The 18,515-nt window shown below is 43.2% G+C and overlaps 1 protein-coding gene across 1 annotated transcript; it reads right to left on the reverse strand.

Annotated features, from left to right (window-relative positions):
- Window positions 1-407: 407 nt before the first annotated feature.
- On the reverse strand, window positions 408-17,209 carry LOC310799416 (uncharacterized protein; the record flags this gene model as incomplete). The annotated part of the gene is made up of 7 exons (XM_083662001.1): window positions 408-3,537; window positions 5,455-5,553; window positions 5,662-5,808; window positions 6,757-6,828; window positions 11,503-11,828; window positions 13,062-13,172; window positions 17,184-17,209. The coding sequence occupies 7 exons, from the start codon at window positions 17,207-17,209 to the stop codon at window positions 3,458-3,460; spliced, it is 861 nt and encodes a 286-aa protein (XP_083518127.1). The 3' UTR covers window positions 408-3,457.
- Window positions 17,210-18,515: the final 1,306 nt, after the last annotated feature.

The following is an 18,515-nucleotide window of genomic DNA, read 5'->3' on the forward strand; positions in this document are numbered from 1 at the left end:
AAGCTTGTGTTGGGGCCACCACCTAGTGGGCAAATATTGGAAGTGTTTATGATTATTTTAACAATAGGCCTGGCAGGCTAATTACTCTACATTTAACCAATCTCCGGTTAACCCTGGGCTTAACATTAATCTCTTCAATGTGCTTTGCTCAATTTAACCAGTCAACAGGCTGAAACACTGCTGGGGAATGATAAAGACATGGGCCTGATGACCGGTTAAGAGTGTTAATTTACCCCCCTTTTCTTCAGTTGCCCGTTCCATTTCTATTCTATTGTGTTCTAGCCAACAAGCAGTATCAACTGTGGGCTTTAGAGAAGAATGACTGAAATTTGCAGTAACAAAATCCTTGGGTTGGGGGAAAAAAAAGGCATATACGGAGGTTTTTATTGAATTTAATAGTTGTACCCCACAGAAGACAATCCACAAAGGTGTGCCATGATCCACAAATATTTCACTCTCCACAAACATGTATCTTTAAATTTGTTGTGTTAAGTCCAAGCCAAATGGAGCCAATGCCGAAGTACCAAAAACTGCAGTGCCTCAAATAGCTCTAAAGATGAGTAAATCCCCATAGACCCCCATGTTAAAATGTCCACATTTACAGCAGAAATAAACATGTTTACACCCTGGTAAAAAAAAACAATACAGTAGATAATTGTTAATTTCCCCATTCATGACAATGGTACAGGGGTTGGATTTTTATACAACTTTTGATACAGTATGGCTAGCCTAGGTAACAGTATGGCTGCAAAAAAAATCCAATTGTATAGAAGTCAATGGGAAAATTACCCTACTTGTCACTTGGTTTATGACCTCAGTAAACACTTTCTTAATGAGTTGATGGACTCACTCGCTAGTTTCAAGTCTTCTTCACTACAGCATGATGTTCATTTATTAAATCATGGTCCCATTTAGAGTCAAATAGACGATAAAGCAGACTATGCTTTGGGGCATAGTCTGCTTGTGATCACGCAGCTCGCCGATCACGGACCAATAGCAGGCGGCGCTGTGGCTCTAGCTAAGAAAAAAAAGGCGGGGGGGGGGTGCAGTCAGGCTTCAAAACAGGAGCCCAGAAACCAATAGGTGAGGTCAGTTTATGGTCCGAGCCTGCTGATGGTTTGGTAAAGTCACGTTGAAGCTCCGCCTCCCTTATCAGAAACAGAGTTTTACATTCTCGTCATTTAATAAAAACATAGTTTAATTTCACTGTTTACATTATTGACTTCTCTCTTATTTACAGTCACACTCTGTCAGATAGTGAAGTGGATACAGTCATACCTCTCCGACAGAGTCCAAAGAGTAGAAGTAGGAGGGACCCTCTCTGAGCCCAAAAACCTCACCTGTGGGGTCCCCCAGGCAAGCATTATTGGTCCTTTATTATTTTAGTTGTACATTAATGACATGGAATCAGCATGTTCATGTCCTTTATTTCTGTACGTAGACAATTCCACTTTGTTGGTAACTGGAGACTGCTTCAGTTCGATCATCACTTAGAAAAGAGCTTCATAATGTAAGCTCATGGTTACGCAACAATAAGCTATCTCTGCACTTAGGAAACTCTGAATGTATTCTTTTTGGATCAAAGTATATAGGGACCAACCCAGTTTTTCGGTGGATTGTAATGGTAATGAGCTACATGAAAAATGTTGTGTAACGTATCTGGGATGTCAATTGGACCAGTGTATGTCGAGTGAGGCTATGGCCCTCTGTCATTGGGAAAATCCACTCAAGGACAAAGTATTTGACAAGAATATCTAAATTCCTGGACAAGAAGACCATGAGGCTTTTAGCTACGTCTTTAATTCAATGTCATTATGACTACGCCTGTATATCCTGGTACAGTGGTTTAACTAAAGAATCAAAGGACAGGCTTCAAAAAGCCCAAAACAAACGAATGAGAGTTTTTCTTAATATTGGTGCAACATTCTTATCGTTCCCCCGTTGAAACTGTATTTCCTTTTATTATTATTATTATTATTATTTATTTTGGTGGGGGGGGCATTTTTGCCTTTATTCAGATAGGACAGTAAGCAGACAGGAAAGGTGGGGAGAGAGAGGGGATGACATGCGGCAAAGGACCTCGGGTCGGATTTGAACCCACATCGGCTGCGCGAAAGCCTCCTACCAGGTAAGCTACCATGTTTCATCACGTTGAAACTGTAGGTTAACTAATCACCACAAATTTGAATACAAAACAAAAGGACGTATTCATTTTCGAAGAAGTTCTTGTAGAATCTTCGCGGATTCACAATATCACATATTTTAAGCCAATACAGAGTCACCTCCTGTTATCAGGCTCTAGCTATGTTAAGCTAACGTTAGCTACACGGAAGATTTTTCTGGCGCACACCGGATTACGGTTCCTGCCATTGGTTACGCCACCAAGGTCGCGAAGTTCACCTCCTGATATCACCGTGTTGGTGTCGTTCCTGGATCAACATTTGTTCCTAGTACGGCCGGGTAAACTAACTAATTTGATTGGTCGCTTCTTCCTTAAAACATGCGGCAAGGGAAAAAAATTGGTTACGATTAGGGTTAGGTAGTGTCCTCTAGAGAGAGAGTGGCATCAGCAGAAGACCAAAATGCGAGACTCATTAGCCAATGAACAGCCAGGAATGGGTCTCGCGCTACTTTTGCATGCTAAAATAAAGCTGATAATGTACAATTTGATTCAAGGGATGAAAAACCCTTTCAGAGTACAACACAAACTGTCTATTTTGCTGCAACTCGACAGTGCTGCTTAATCCAGGACCTTACTTCCTGGAACTCTTGAGAGTAAAAAACTGGTCCATTGGAGTGAATGGAGATGTCGGGACTCTTCTATCTATATGGCTCTGGGTTTAGGGTGTGAAAAACTGCAGCTGTTGGCAAGCTCAGTCCTATGGCTAAATGGATAAGGTGCGCGCAGACTCCCGGTTGAACCACACATATTTTTATAACAAATTAGGTTTAGGCAAGTACAACAATGTGGTTAGGGTTTGGGTCTAGTTGTCGTTAGATAAGAAAACCCTAACCCTAATCTTAAACATATTTTTTACTTGTCACACGTTTTCAGGAAGATGCAATTGCGGCGACCAATCAAATGAGTTCTGGGCGGCGTTTTCCCGTACTAGGAGCAAATGTTGGTCCAGGAACGACACCAACACGGCAGTATCAGGACGTGCGTCCCGAAGCGGTGGAAACGGCTCCAGACTATATTAGTCGTCAGACTGATAGACTCTGTGTGCCCAGATTGGATTCAACACAGCTCTGCATTTTATTGTTATTATTATTATTACCTTTATTATTATTATCATTATATTATTATTGTTGTTATTATTATTATTATTGGTTGTTATTCCTGTTATTATTGTTGTTGTTGCTGTTGTTGCTGTTGTTATTATTGTTGTTGCTGCTGTTGTTATTATTATGAGCTGAACCCGACCACCTGAGGTCAGAGGTGAGATCTGATTGGTCGTCACATGCAGATGCCGTCCGAGTCCACTGATGTCTTTCTTGTGATTGGTGGTGTCGTGGAAATGCCAGGAGCACAGATCACTGTGAGAGAGAGAGCACAACATGTTAGTGTGTGTGTGTGTGTGTGTGTGTGTGTGTGCGTGCGTGTGTGTGTGTGTGTGTGTGTGTGTGTGTGTGTGTGCGTGCGTGCGTGCGTGCGTGTGTGCGTGTGCGTGTGTGCGTGTGTGCGTGTGCGTGTGAGCTAACAGTATAGCCAACCCTCAATCTCCTACCCTCAGAAACCAACTGTCCACCATCACGCCAGACACAAAGAGCTCTACAGAAGATAGAAAATGACTGAAATTCAATCTCTCACATACTCCAACAACACGCATGCGTTTCTACCATGACATCTAGACCATCATTGGTCCTCAGAGAAGAAATATCACACCAGTAGTGGGCAGAACACTTCAGCATCATCCTAAATCAACCCCACCACAGACCATCACAGACCATCAACAGACCACAACTCCCCAGCTTCCCTTCCAAAAAAAAGGTAAAAAAGAATATATAGCAAAGGTTAGGCTCAGACTCCATCCCTGCTGAAAGTATGGAGCCTTCTGGACATCACAGACTGTCCCACAAGACTGGAAAGACCCACCATCATCACAATCTACCACAAGAAAAGACGACAAGTCTTCCTGTGACAACAGAGGCATCTCACTCCTGTCAGTTGCAGGCAAAATCCTGACACAAATGCTGTTTTTCCGCCTGGCTAACACACGTGGCAGAAAACATCTTGCCAGAAACCCAATGAGGGTTTCAGATGGACCGCAGTAGCACAGAGATGATGCCAGACAAATTCAGGAGAAGTCCAGAGAACACAAAGCAAAGACCTGTACATGGCTTTCATTGCTGTGTCAAAGGCATTCGACACAGTCAACTGAAAGCTACTGTGGGAGGTACTCAGTCGATTTGGGGTCCCATCCAAATTCCTCTCCACTCTCTAGCAATTTCATGATGGTCTGCAAGCCTGTGGACAACAGTCTGACCCCTTCAACGACAAAGTAGGAGTGAAACAAAGATGTGTCTTAGCCCCTATTATCCTGTGAGCTTCAGTCTGCCCGTTCACCTTTTTCACAGCAGCCATTTTGTGTAAAAAAAAAGGAGAAAAAAAAGGCAGGAAGTAACACAGGTGTAACCAAAACATTAACGAGGGCCACCTAAATGGATTGGACGTTGGAAACCCTCATGAATGTTTTGCTTGCACCTGTGTTACTCCCTGCCTTGTAGACCCACCATGGCTGCTGTGAAAAAGGTCAATACCTGCACTCTGACTGCCCACTCCCCTCCTCAATGTGATAGATAGCTGCCACTTTCAACTGGACACACACCTGCCACACATGTGGAAAAGTGTTTGCATGGCGAATACAGATGTTACTCATTTAGTTTGGCCACCTTATCGCTGGGTTTCCCTTGTGTGGGGGCTTTTCTTATTTAAATGTTTTCTTTGTTCTTTAGAGAGAAAAAACTCTGCCACGACAGTGCAGCAGTACGACAGTGCAGCAATACGACAGTGCAGCAGTACGACAGTGCAGCAATACGACAGTGCAGCAGTACGACAGTGCAGCAGTGCAGCAGTACGACAGTGCAGCAGTACGACAGTGCAGCAGTGCAGCAGTACGACAGTGCAGCAGTACGGCAGTGCAGCAGTGCAGCAGTACGACAGTGCAGCAGTACGACAGTGCAGCAGTACGACAGTGAAGTGGCCAAACGAAATGAGAAACAACTGTAGGTAGAAACAGCCACATAAGGTGGCATGAGCTCACCAAGCGCTAAACACCTCTACACCTCTGGGACGATATGAGGTCATCATCGATAACGATGGACTGCCATAAACAAGCTAAGTGTGTGTGTGTGTGTGTGTGTGTGTGTGTGTGTGTGTGTGTGTGTGTGTGTGTGTGTGTGTGTGTGTGTGTGTGTGTGTGTGTGTGTGTCTGTGTGTGTGTGTGTGTGTACCATAAGGATCTTCGGTTTCCTCCTCCCCTCCTTCCATTGTCTTCTTCACCTCTTTCCTGTTGTCACCGCGCATTGAAACATAGATATTCTCAGATGGATCTGAAATGTGACGTAAGATTATAATCCACTGTAACAGACAGGTTGTACTTTAGTGGAAACGTGTCAGAGTGTGTCAGAGGTCAGGCTGTTTCTGATTGGCTGCAGTACCTCCTCGGGCAAGCCTCAAGTGACTCCTCCTCTTCCGCAGGACAATGACGACGAAGATGAGGAGGAAGGAGAACAGCAGCAGAGAGCCGCAGACCACCACCCAGACCACGACCGAGCCCTGTCCTACAGACATGGCCGAGCCCTGATCTACAGACAGACAGACAGACAGACAGGCAGACAGACAGACACAGACAGAGAGAGAGAGAGAGAAACAGACAGACAGACAGCTGTTATCTTATGACTATCTGAGGCCTACAGTCAGGGGCGTAGCCAGGGATTTCGGGCCCCATGAAAGGATATCACAACGGACCCAATGAAATTTTTGGCCATTTGAAGCCCAATTTAGAGGAATATCTCATTTTAAATTAATATTCAGCTCAGCTTAGAGACTATTGTAATGTCATTATTTGCCTTTTCTCAATCACCTCTATATCACCTACTGTATACCAGCTCTCCTTGCCCTGTTCAATCATCATGCTCTCTTTCTGCCCTGAATACACCACAGTGAACAAAGAAATGCTCTCACTAAACTAATGACTATAAGAATATTGATACACATTATGGAGTCCAACTGGAGTCTTTTATTATTAGCATGAGATGATTATTCAGTTTTGATATCAATGTTTTCTCACTTTTCTCACCATGTCACCTCTCCCTGCCCTGTTGGCATCATCATCATGCTATAAGAAATGTGTTAAAGGCCATCTTTTACAGTCTAAAATGTCATTTTAATTCTAACGTTTTTGAATAGAAACGTCTCTTAACATCAATGAATCACTTAAAATGTAACTTAAATATACATTGACCTCTTCAATGAACATAAATTAGCATGATCGTCTACAGAGTGATATAACAAACAAAAGAATAAAATCAGCAGCACATTTTTGAACAAAGTAGGCCTATACACACCATAACAACAGGACTTCACAACACAGCTGCTTTTAAATACCTCTCTGTGCACATGCTTTTGTACATAATTGTACATAAAAACAATGTATTTGTCATTATTATTAATAATATAAAAAAATAAATGTCCGCACAGACCCACTGCAATTATTCCAACTGCCATTTCATTCAGCACAGTGCTGCTCTCACCTTCGTCAGTTAGGACTGGTTCATTGGAAGGGCCCAGGGGTGGAGTGGCTGCTGCATGATCTGATTCAGCATCTGTTGTTAGGCCAGGGCCAGCCAGGGACAACTGATTTAGTATGAATGGCTTGCAAAAAAAAATGTCCTGCATTGATTCATATTGGCTAGACTAGTCCAGGAGGAGGGAAATGTAAACTCTGAATTTTCTGTGAAGTAAGCCTATTTCCACTAACAGGGTAATTTCCAGTAGTTAACAAAAGTGTAATAATATTCATCAGTAAAGATGGCAGGGCAGACCGGACAGTTCTCTGGTTAACACATGGCAGAGCTGTGTGATTGAGTCACGTATGCCTCAGCCAGCCTGTCAATACCAGCTCGCCCAAATACAGATCCATTCACAGACAATGCTGCACAGCACAGCACAGCACAGCACTGCACAGCACAGCACTGCACAGCACAGCACTGCACAGCACAGTACTGCACAGTACTGCACTGCACAGCACTGCACAGCACAGCACTGCACAGCACTGCACAGCACAGCACTGCACTGCACAGTACAGCACAGCACAGCACAGCACTGCACAGCACAGCACAGCACAGCACTGCACAGCACAGCACAGCACTGCACAGTACTGCACTGCACAGCACTGCACAGCACAGCACTGCACAGCACTGCACAGCACAGCACTGCACAGCACAGCACTGCACAGTACAGCACAGCACAGCACAGCACAGCACTGCACAGCACAGCACAGCACTGCACAGCACAGCACAGCACTGCACAGTACAGCACTGCACAGCACAGCACAGCACTGCACAGCACAGCACAGCACTGCACAGCACAGCACTGCACAGCACAGCACAGCACTGCACAGCACAGCACTGCACTGCACAGCACAGCACAGCACTGCACTGCACAGCACAGCACTGCACAGCACAGCACAGCACTGCACAGCACAGCACTGCACTGCACAGCACAGCACAGCACAGCACAGCACACTGACCCACCTTCCTTCTTGTTCTAAAATGGAGTGAGGAACTGTTGCCCCCTCTTTTCTCTCTGCTCTCTGTCTCCTCTTTCTTTCTTTTTCTGCCAGCCTGACTTCATTCGCTTTGACATTTTTTGGCAGTTAAAGGAACACTCCGCCCATTTTCAACCAGCTTTGTATCATTAGAACATCAGTAGTATATCAGAAAACTGTAAACTGTTTTGAAGTCTGTCATTTACTTTGACAGTTATTGAATGTTAAAGTGTGGACCAGTGACATCACTGGTCCACACTAACTCAAATTAATAACTCATTAACTCAAATCAACTCTCAATAACTGTCAAACTAGATGAATGATGAATAGTTTGACAGTTATTGAGAGTTGATTTGAGTTAATGAGTTATTAATTTGAGTTAGTGTGGACCAGTGATGTCACTGGTCCACACTTTAACATTCAATAACTGTCAAAGTAAATGACAGACTTCAAAACAGTTGACAGTTTTCTGATATACTACTGATGTTCTAATGATACAAAGCTGGTTGAAAATGAGCGGAGTGTTCCTTTAAGCAGCAGCTCCGACCTTCCCTCAGCTGACTGATTAGCGCTGTTCCGTGGGCCCGCTCTCTGGCTACAGTAGGGCAGAGGTCTTCATCCAAAATGATGGACCCAGAGCCTATGGACCCGGGACATTTGTGCCCGGACCTGATTCAGGCCCGTAGCCAGGGTTAGATAAATCCCGAGGTCATTTTAGCGTGGCGTGGGGGGCCCAGGGAGGGCTGTGTTTAGAAAATTGTGTCCATTTTAAAGTACAATGCTTCAATCTGGTGCACTTTGAGAGCAAAATTAAGAGGCTAGATCTATAAAGAACTACAGACGACATGTTAGATTAATATCCTCTTTACTGTGCTGTTGCTTTAAAATGATACAAAAAAGAAATGTCTCCACATATAATATAATTTATATTCTGCATACAGGTCACATGGCAGAATACTGCTCAATTAAATACAATGGCCCATCTACACAAACATCACTTACAGGGGAGTTACTTACCCATTCACTTCAATAGAACTGTCCCCAAAGTCTAGCCCCAATCTAGCCCCAATGCAAACTTTGAACGTTGTGGTGAGTTATGTCTCTTCCTTCTATAGCACACTGAGAGGAAGCAAATTGTTGCATTTCTGATCAACTGTCATATATCATGTTATTTATGAGGGCTTTAAAACATCAATGACAGATGAATAGATCTGGGGGCCGGGGCTATTAAACAAAAAAAGAAAATGGTTGAAAATACCGAGGCCATGACCTCGGTGTCCTCAATGGTAGCTACGGGCCTGACCTGATTGGACCCGTCTATTAGAAAGCTCAGACCCGGACCTGTATAGACCCGATAAATGTCAGACCTGGACCTGTATAGACCCGATAAATGTCAGACTTGGACCTGTATAGACCCGATAAATGTCAGACCTGGACCCGGCCCGGAGTCACTCCTTTTGAATGGACTCGAGACCCGTGCGGGTTGGGTCCTCGGGGGTTCAGGCATATACCCCTATTAGGTTCAACTGCTGATTTTTTTTAAAGTTAGTCTATTTGAGAATATTAAAAAAAGGTGATTGACAGATGTGACAGCCACTCACCGGGTCCATTTGGAGCCTAATTGGATTCGGCATTTCACTGTCAGAGAGACCCGCGGACTCCCGGAGTCACTTCATTTGAATGGACCCGAGATCCGGCCAGGTCCGGGTCGGGTATTTGGGGGTCCGGGCATGACTCAAGAGTGAAATAGGCTATTTTTCAATAAGTAGTCCATGTGTTTTATATTGATTTAAAATTAGGTCTATTCTTGTCTTTTTGCGGGGCCCTCTGGATGCTGGGGCCAAGGCAGTCGCATACCGTTAGAGCATTACATAATGATAAAACTATACGCACGCACGCACGCACGCACGCACGCACACACACACACACACACACACACACACACACACACACACACACACACACACACACACACACACACACACACACACACACACACACACACACACACACACACACACAACCTGTGGTTATTTTATGCTCTGGCCACAAAGTAAGTTCCCTTTGAGCTGAAAGTACTTCACCCAGCCGAGCTTCCTGTCTGTCACTGTCTCACATGACTTGACCTCAATACATTATTATTATCATCATGTTACTATTTAATCATTTCTACTACATAAAAGAGGAGTACTCCAGTTATTACACAGAGTACAACACATTAATATGAACAACAATAAGAAGAAGAAGAAGAAGAAGAAGAAAAATAAAAGTAGTGCACTAGTTAGAGCTGCAACAATTAGTTGATTAATTGATTAGTCGCTCATCAGAAAATTTATCTCCATTAAATCAATTTTAAATTCTCTGGTTCCAGCTTCTTAAATGTGAATATTTTCTGGGTTCTTTGTCTTCTATGACAGTTAATTGATTATCTTTGGGTTGTCCGACAGTTGGTCAGGGCAAAAGAAGTTCAAAGATCATTAGCCTACATTTATAATAATAATAATAATAATAATAATAATAATAATAATAATAATAATAATAATAATAATAATAATAATAATAAGCTTTATTTGTATAGCACCTTGCATACATAGAATGCAGCTCAGAGTGCTGGACATGCAAGAAAAAGACATTTAAAACAAGAGGTCAAGATAATACATTAAAACCAATTTGTAGACATGAAAATAAGTGAACACAATAAAATGGTAAATATAATTAAAATAGAAGTACAAATAATTAAAATAGACGTAAAAGAAACTAAGAACTTGCATGGGGATAAAACACTAACAAAAGAACAGTTAGCTAAAGGCCTTCCAATAAAGGTAGGTTTTGAGCTCCTTTTTAAAAATGTTCACAGAGCTTGCCTGTTTTAATGTAGGGCAAGGTGTTCCATAATTCTGGTGCTTTTAGAGCTTTCAAATCTGGGCTAGATTACCAAGGGGAACAAACACTCAGATTTGTGAAACCTTTGTCATGTTATGAGCACATTTGAACATTAGACACGCAGGAATAGACTTTATTCACAGTGGAACTGTGGTATTCACAAATATTGCGTCGTTTCACATGTATTCACATGCCAGTGCCTAAGTTTAAGGTCAAACACACAGCCTTCTTCGGCTGCGTCATTTCGGGTTCAACTGCTCCACAGCGCCAGATGTATCAGGTCGGTGCTCAGTGGTGTGAGGGTGTAAAGCAGTTTACAATTTAGACCATCGGCTGTGCTTCCTTGAATATCGTGGATATAAGACTCGATCCAGTTGTTGTTGACCGAGCTGTAAATAAGGTCTATGGCACCCATCTTGGATTTGAGGTCAAATCTGACTTCCCTCCACATCTGAAAATGACGGGATCATGTCTATGTTCCCCGGGTTCTATGTTCCCCGGGTTCTATATTCCCCGTTTTTCACTAACCTCTCTCAGCCCCCACGCCAAACCTAACCTCCCCCCATGCCTAAACCTAACCTCCCCCAGACCCTAACCCAAAACCTAACCTCTCCCACCCCCACGCCTAAACCTAAGGTCGGCATTGCGGGTGGTCGGCATAGCGGGTGGACACCATTTGGGAAAAACGGGGAACATATGGACCCGGGGAACATAGGGATGACCCCAAAATGACCCTCATGGTATTCACTCGATATGTGAGAAATGTTGTGTTTCTTTCAAAAAGTGTACAATTCTTGTATTAATGGGAGCTCATCTGCTGTACTAATAAGAACTAGTGTGGACTCACCCACGGTGAGCAGGATGTGTGTCTGTAGCTTCAGCTGCCCGGTGATTTCATCGTAGAGCTCCAGGGTGTAGTTCCCGCTGTCGTGACCGCGCGCCGCGCGCAGCAGCAGCGAGCCGTTCGCCTGGAGCTCCAAGCGGCCCACGAAGTCGGCGGTGACTTTGTTTTGGACGGTGACGGGCTTGTCACCCAGCTTCCACCTGAAGTCATACTTCTCCTCAGACTCCTCCTCAGACCGCCGCTGGACCTTCTTCTCCAGCTCAAAGCTCAGCAGGACAGACTTGCCGCTTTGCACACTTATCCTGCTGCGTTCCTCAGAGGCTGCTGTGCTGGGCCAGAGACAGAAGCCATGTTCAGAATGGTTCACTCACTCACCCACTCACTCACTCACTCACTCACCCACTCACTCACTCACTCACCCACTCACTCACTCACTCACCCACCCACTCACTCACCCACTCACTCACCCACCCACCCACTCACTCACTCACTCACCCACTCACTCACTCACTCACCCACTCACTAGTCAATCCTCATGTAGTGTTGATCATAATAGTGAACTGGAATGATCAAAACGTTTCGGACACTACCTCACTCTTCTTCTCTTGTGATAAACACAACAGCATTGCAGTGGTATATGGGAGAAAATTGCAGTGCATTGTGGGTATTTTATAGTGCACTATATAGTGAATCAAATCTCGGAAATATTATATATAATAAGTATTTACGCGTTACAAGCACATGAATGGCCCTCCAATAGATAGATAGATAGATAGAGTACTTTATTGATCCCTGGAGGGAAATTCTGGCGTTACAGCAGCAGTAACCGTGTAAACAACGTCACACTTACGAGTGGGGAAGTGGAACATTTCGATGATACCCGAGTTTCCGAGTTGTGACTTTCACAACACACAGTTTCAACACAACAGTTTCTGATCAATGGGAGGAAAGGGACTTTTCTGGGGATTGTGGCTCTTGCAAAGCTTTTTCTGTGTGAGTGTGGCTCCTGTAGGGCAGCAAGGTTGAGTACCACTGCTCAAGGTGTTTTGTGCAAACGGGCCCTGAGTCCAACTGGCCCCCGACTCTGACTACTTTAACATTCTAATCTCAAAGATTTTCATCTAAATACATATCTGTTTCGTCACTATCTATCTGATAGTGAGTTAACACAATGGTGATTGAGCCTATGGCCCATTGATGGAAGCCTTTGCATTTTCAGTATTACAGCATTTATGAACTTGGTGTCTGTGGTGACACAGGGTAGGCGGAGCTGACACAATAGAGTCACTCTGTAGGTTACTGTATGTTCCCGACAATTATTTTTAACACCTGTACGGTGTAGAAATTAGAAACACGTGACATCATGTAGTCTATAGCCAAATTTATTTAAATGGCGCAAGTTACTACTTAATTAATCTGTATAGTGTGGCACACTCATTGCCATATCTGTCACCCAAGAGAACAAAATTGAAATAATCTGGATTATAAATTTAATAAAGAGTAACTTAGTAACAATGTAAAGTAGGCTAACTAGTTAGTTTCAGAGTAACTTGTAAACTGACCATGAGTGTTCGTCAGCAGGACCAGCAGAGCGAGGACCACCAACATGGCCACCGTGGTCGGTCCAGATGCTCCTCTCCTCTTTAACCCAACTCCTCTCCTCCCTGCCTCTTCTGCAACAGTTCCACTCTCTGCTGGCCCCGCCCCTTCAGCTGGCCCCCGCCCCCTGACTGGCACGTCCTGCCAAAGATGCTGATAGTCACTTCCTGTCTGGAGAAGGAAGTAAACTATTAGTGGTCTGTGTTGTGTGTTAGTGTGTGTGTGTGTGTGTGTGTGTGTGTGTGTGTGTGTGTGTGCGTGTGTGCGCGTGTGTACGTGTGTTGTGGTCCATGCTGTGACACAGACAGTTTCACACCCAGGTATTTGCAGTTTTGTTGTTTTGTCTCAATAGGTTCCAGTGTGTTTGAATGAGTTCTACTCCTTCAATGACTCCTTTTCTAATCTAATTATCTGTGTGTTTGAATGAGTTCTATAGTTGTAATGTTCCAATAGAAATCAAACCAGTATGAACAGCATTAGAGACACAGTTGAGTGTCGTCTATTTCTCACTGAACTGTTCAGCTTCAGTTTGTGGCTCTCTCCGCTAGCCTAGGTAAACCCAGCCCCCACGTGACCTGCTCTCTCAGTTCCCAGTCACTAGCCTTGTGACTGTAAGCAGGGTGAGCCTGAGAGCAGGTCACTGGGGGCTGGGTTTACCCAGGCTATCTCTCCGCTGCAGCAACGTCTGCTGAAACGTTCCTGGTATCTTACCAAAATCCTACCAATGTCCAATGTATTCAGCCGGGTCAGGGGCTCAGGCCAAACAACATCAATGTGTACCCTGTACATTAATATCATACACACATATACACACACTTGTATTAACGACAGTTCTGGTGGATAGATCTGATTGATTGGTTTTATTGATTGATTTTATTCACACACATCATCATAGTACATTACAGTATTCATGGCATTTCAGTACTGAGGCAGGGTGCGTGTGAAAGGGTCGCCCCAAGGAAGCTATTTCAAGCTTTTAGGAGGGGGGCCCTGTTACTCACAAACATACACATACAGACATACATACAACAGACAGTCAGCATTTTAAGTATGTTAGTAATACGTCAGTAGTTATAGGGTTCAGGCACTCATCGGAAACCTAAGCTACAGGAATCAATCAGGTTCAAGAAATTCATAGACAAGACTTGTAAACAGTAGTTAATCATATGTAAATAGAAATTGCTTCTTTAAATTTGTCTTAAAGGTGGAGACAGAATGTGACATTTTTCTCTCTGCTTTGTGATAACGTGATTTCACAATTCAAAAGGTCTAATTTGCGACATCACAGAATAAAGCAGGTCCGGTAGTAGGCTACCGACTTTCCAAAAGGTGGAGGAGAGCTGAAGAAGCGCGAGACTCAAACTGAACCAAACTGGTTTCAGAGAGGAAAGGGATGTTTTTGGATTGTGACTGTTGCCAAAAGTATTTTTTGTCAATGTGGCTTCTGAGTAGGGCAAGGTTGAGTACTGCTTTAGATATATCCAAAAACATGCCAATACCACAGTCGCCTTTATCAACGCCGTCATTCATCTTTTCAATTAGGTCATGTGCTGCCATACAGGTGGTGCTGTTCTTCCTGAAACTGGGATGGCACAATGATGTTTCAATAATGAGAGACTAGTAGAAAGTTTAACAAGCTTTAATGATACAACAAATTAATTTTGGCGTATGACTCCATGATATGATGACGCTCTCCTGAGATGATGAGAGGGCGTCGTCAGTGAAGAATAGGATAGGAAATCCCCCATAGGGAATTCTTCAATCAGGAGTCATGACGATGGTGGTGGTCAGGGGAGGAGGTGGGGCGAAAACAACTGCTTCAGCGATGATGATCAGCAACTGAGAATGACACATGGCACATACAAAGCACATAGCAAACAGAGTAAAACATGGACCCTGATATACTACGCTGATTAGGTGATTGGGATCAGCTGGAGAGGAATACCTTGGGCTGATTGGTTATTGCCACATGTGGTGGTAAACTGTGAATGGGTGAGGAGACAGCATCAGAGAAAGGGGGCGAGACTAACAATGAATGGGTTATACATCCTCAAAGAAAGGGGGCGTGCACTGTGATATGAGGAACTGGGCATTGGCTGTTAAGTAGTCTTCATTATTGAAAATAGTCCAAGACATCATTTAGCTTGGCCAGGTAGCTCTTCAGTCTATTGTATACGACTCTTTCCAGAACCTCGGAAAGGTTCCAAGCTCATGATTTTACAAGCTTCATCACAATCAGTTGGTTTCAGGAAGAAAGAGTACAGATAGTTACCAGACAGAATGTTTAAAAGAGGCACCCTGAGGTTGGCTGATTTTACTAGATACGACAAAATAATAATTAAATTTATCTGGAAGACTGGCGTTTCTAGTGATGTTGCTTGTGGTGTGTAAGGCCATGTTCACATTACAGGCAAATTCGATTTGCTGCTAAAGTCATTAATCATCATTATCTTGATTGGTTTCCCAAATCTGATTTGGGAGTGTGTCCGCACTGCCACAAATCTGATTTGGGCAAGTGTTCAAGTCGGATCTGTGTGTCCAGATACAATGAGCCAATGAGCCAACATACAATGTTTCTGGCAGTGTTTGCATGTCTGCTCTCTGCTCTTCAAGTCCCCGCCCCCTGCAAAAGACACTCTCAAATCTGATTTGGGTGATCAGCGCGTCCACACTGAAGTCACATCAGTCAAAAGCAGATTGGAAACTACCTCCATATGTGGTTTGGGACAAGTGACACAAATCAGACTTGGCATAAAACCAATCTGGATAGAATCATTATATTAATAGGTCATTAAAGTTCACAAATCAGATTTGGCCTCCTAGTCTGAACATGGCCTAAGTGCATGGGTATGTTGTTGGTATGTTATCTATGTCGGGGAGCACAGTGGTTTTTTGGAACCTATTTAAGACCTTGTTTAGTACTTTCCAAGATTTGTTTGAATCACCCTGTGATGCTATTATAAGTTCTGTATAATAATTGCTGTTGCTCTTTCTTATACAGTCATATGGGTAAGTTTATTTCTATAATTTGTACATTATTTTTTATTAGTAGTATTTGGGTTTTTCATGTAGTGTTTATAAAGTTTATTTTTTATGATGAATAGATTTTAGTATGCCCTTAGAGCCATGGATTTTGAGCAGTTGTATTGCACATGACCGTCTTCTCAGGAATGGTCCTCTGAATGGAGTCTGTGATTTCCTTAGTCAGAGTGTCAAATGCAGTATCAGCATCACTATATAACTGTAGACTGTTCCATGACTTTGCCTGTAAGTCCACACTCAGACGTCGCAGGGTTTCTTCATTAAAAACCATCGTTTTTATTTTATGGAGTGTAGGCCTTCCACCAAAGTCAAGAAATAATGTCTTGGACTATTTTCAATAATGAAGACTACTTAGCAGCTAACGCCCAGCTCAGGTCATATCACAGTGCACGCCCCCTTTCTTTAAGGTTGTATAACCCATTCATTGTTAGGCTCGCCCCCTTTTCATTGATGCGTCTCCTCATCCATTCACAGTTTACCACACTGCATGTGGCAATAACCAATCAGCCCAAGCTATTCTTTTCCAGCTGATCCCAATCAACTAATGAGCATAGTATATCAGGGTCCATGTTTTACTCTGTTTGCTATGTGCTGTGTATGTGCCATGTGTCATTCTCAGTTGCTGATCATCCTTGCTGAAGCAATTGTTTTCGCCCCACCTCCTCCCCTGACCACCACCATCGTCATGACTCCTGAAGAATTCCCTATGGGGGATTTCCTATCCTATTCTTCACCGACGACGCCCTCTCATCATATCATGGAGTCATACGCCAAAATTAATTTGTTGTATCATTAAAGCTTGTTAAACTTTATACGAGTCTCTCATTATTGAAATAATACAATAGGGAAATTATCAGAAATCTCGGAAAGCACAACTCCGGACTCCAGCTTAGAATTTTGAATGTTTGTGATGATGTGATCAATTATGCACTTAGTAGAGTGGGTAACTCTGGTAAAAGTGTTATAATGGTAGGAAAGAAGGAAGAGGAGTGTAATGTATTTATACAATCGTTTTTAGCTGCATCATCCCTGGAGAGGTCTACGTTGAAATCTCCCAAGAGGACGCCATTTTTATTTTTGACTGTTTATGGAAAATAAGATTTCCTCCAACTTGATCCTGAAAGTATCAAGGTCAGCATCTGGGGGATGATAGATCACACCTAACCTAATAACAAGATTCTTCCCATTATTAATATTTATTTCAACAAACAGTCAAGAGTGATTATCTGCAATGACGATATCATCACAAATGCTTGCACGATGTCTGGAGGAACGATACAGACACACGCCACCACCTGTTCTGCCATGTCTATTCTTGTAAAACAGATTATAGCCATTAAGGTTTCGATGACTTCCAGACACTGAGCCTGAGAGGTTTACTTCCTCTGACTTGGATTCTCTTCTCACCGTTGATGGCGACTATTTCTGCCACACTGCATATCCACACACAGACTTTCGGTTCACTCTCTCTGCCTCTCTCACACTCTCTTCACAGCTTGGTACACTGTAAAAAAATGTTCTTGCTCTAAGAAATGTTCTGTCTGTTGATGATGTTGGAAAACAGATATTCAACTTTCTTCCCCTTTTCTCTTTTTCCAGAGGCAAGAACATTCGGGACACACTAGTGCATGCAGACACACATAGAAAATCCCCCCACCAGAGACGTCTGGACAATGCCACAGGCTTTTTCCCCAACTGTGCTGCTTGTTCTAATGGCAAAAAGGTTAACACATTTACCAGTTTTATTACCAAAAAGAAATACAAGATAAACAAACTGATAACTTGCAGCTCTATAAATGTTGTCTACCTCCTTGTATGCATCAAATGTGGCATCCAATATATTGGTAAAACTAGAAGACAACTGAGACTAAGAATCAATGAGCACAAAAGCTCCAGTCGCCGCGCTGATCCTAAATCAGCTGTGGCCAGGCATTTTGCTGATGGCAATCACTCTCTCTCTGATCTTACATTTTGTGGCATTGACATGATAATTCCCAAATTTCGTGGTGGCAATGTGGACCAAATGCTTCTACAATGTGAATGCAAATACATTTACTATTTAAAAACCCTACAACCCAATGGGCTAAATGAAGAATTAGAAATGTCTTGCTTTTTGTAGGTTTGTCTGTGTGCACTAGTCTGACCCTAATAGTCCCCAAGCTATAGTACAGATGTATATCTGTTGATGTACTTACTTACCTTTGGGCTCTTTGTCCAAGGCTGTTTGTATATATGTATATTGTAATGGTGTGATGTGTGACATAGTGCTGGTACCCCTAATTGATTACCTGCCCTGTGTGAGAGGTTCCAGGTGTGCCCAATCAAGCTTGATTGAGAAGACTACATTATAAGAACCACGCCACCAGGACCTCTCA

This window comes from Poromitra crassiceps (genome assembly GCF_964638095.1).
Source record: "Poromitra crassiceps genome assembly, chromosome: 27".
NCBI lineage: Eukaryota > Metazoa > Chordata > Actinopteri > Beryciformes > Melamphaidae > Poromitra > Poromitra crassiceps.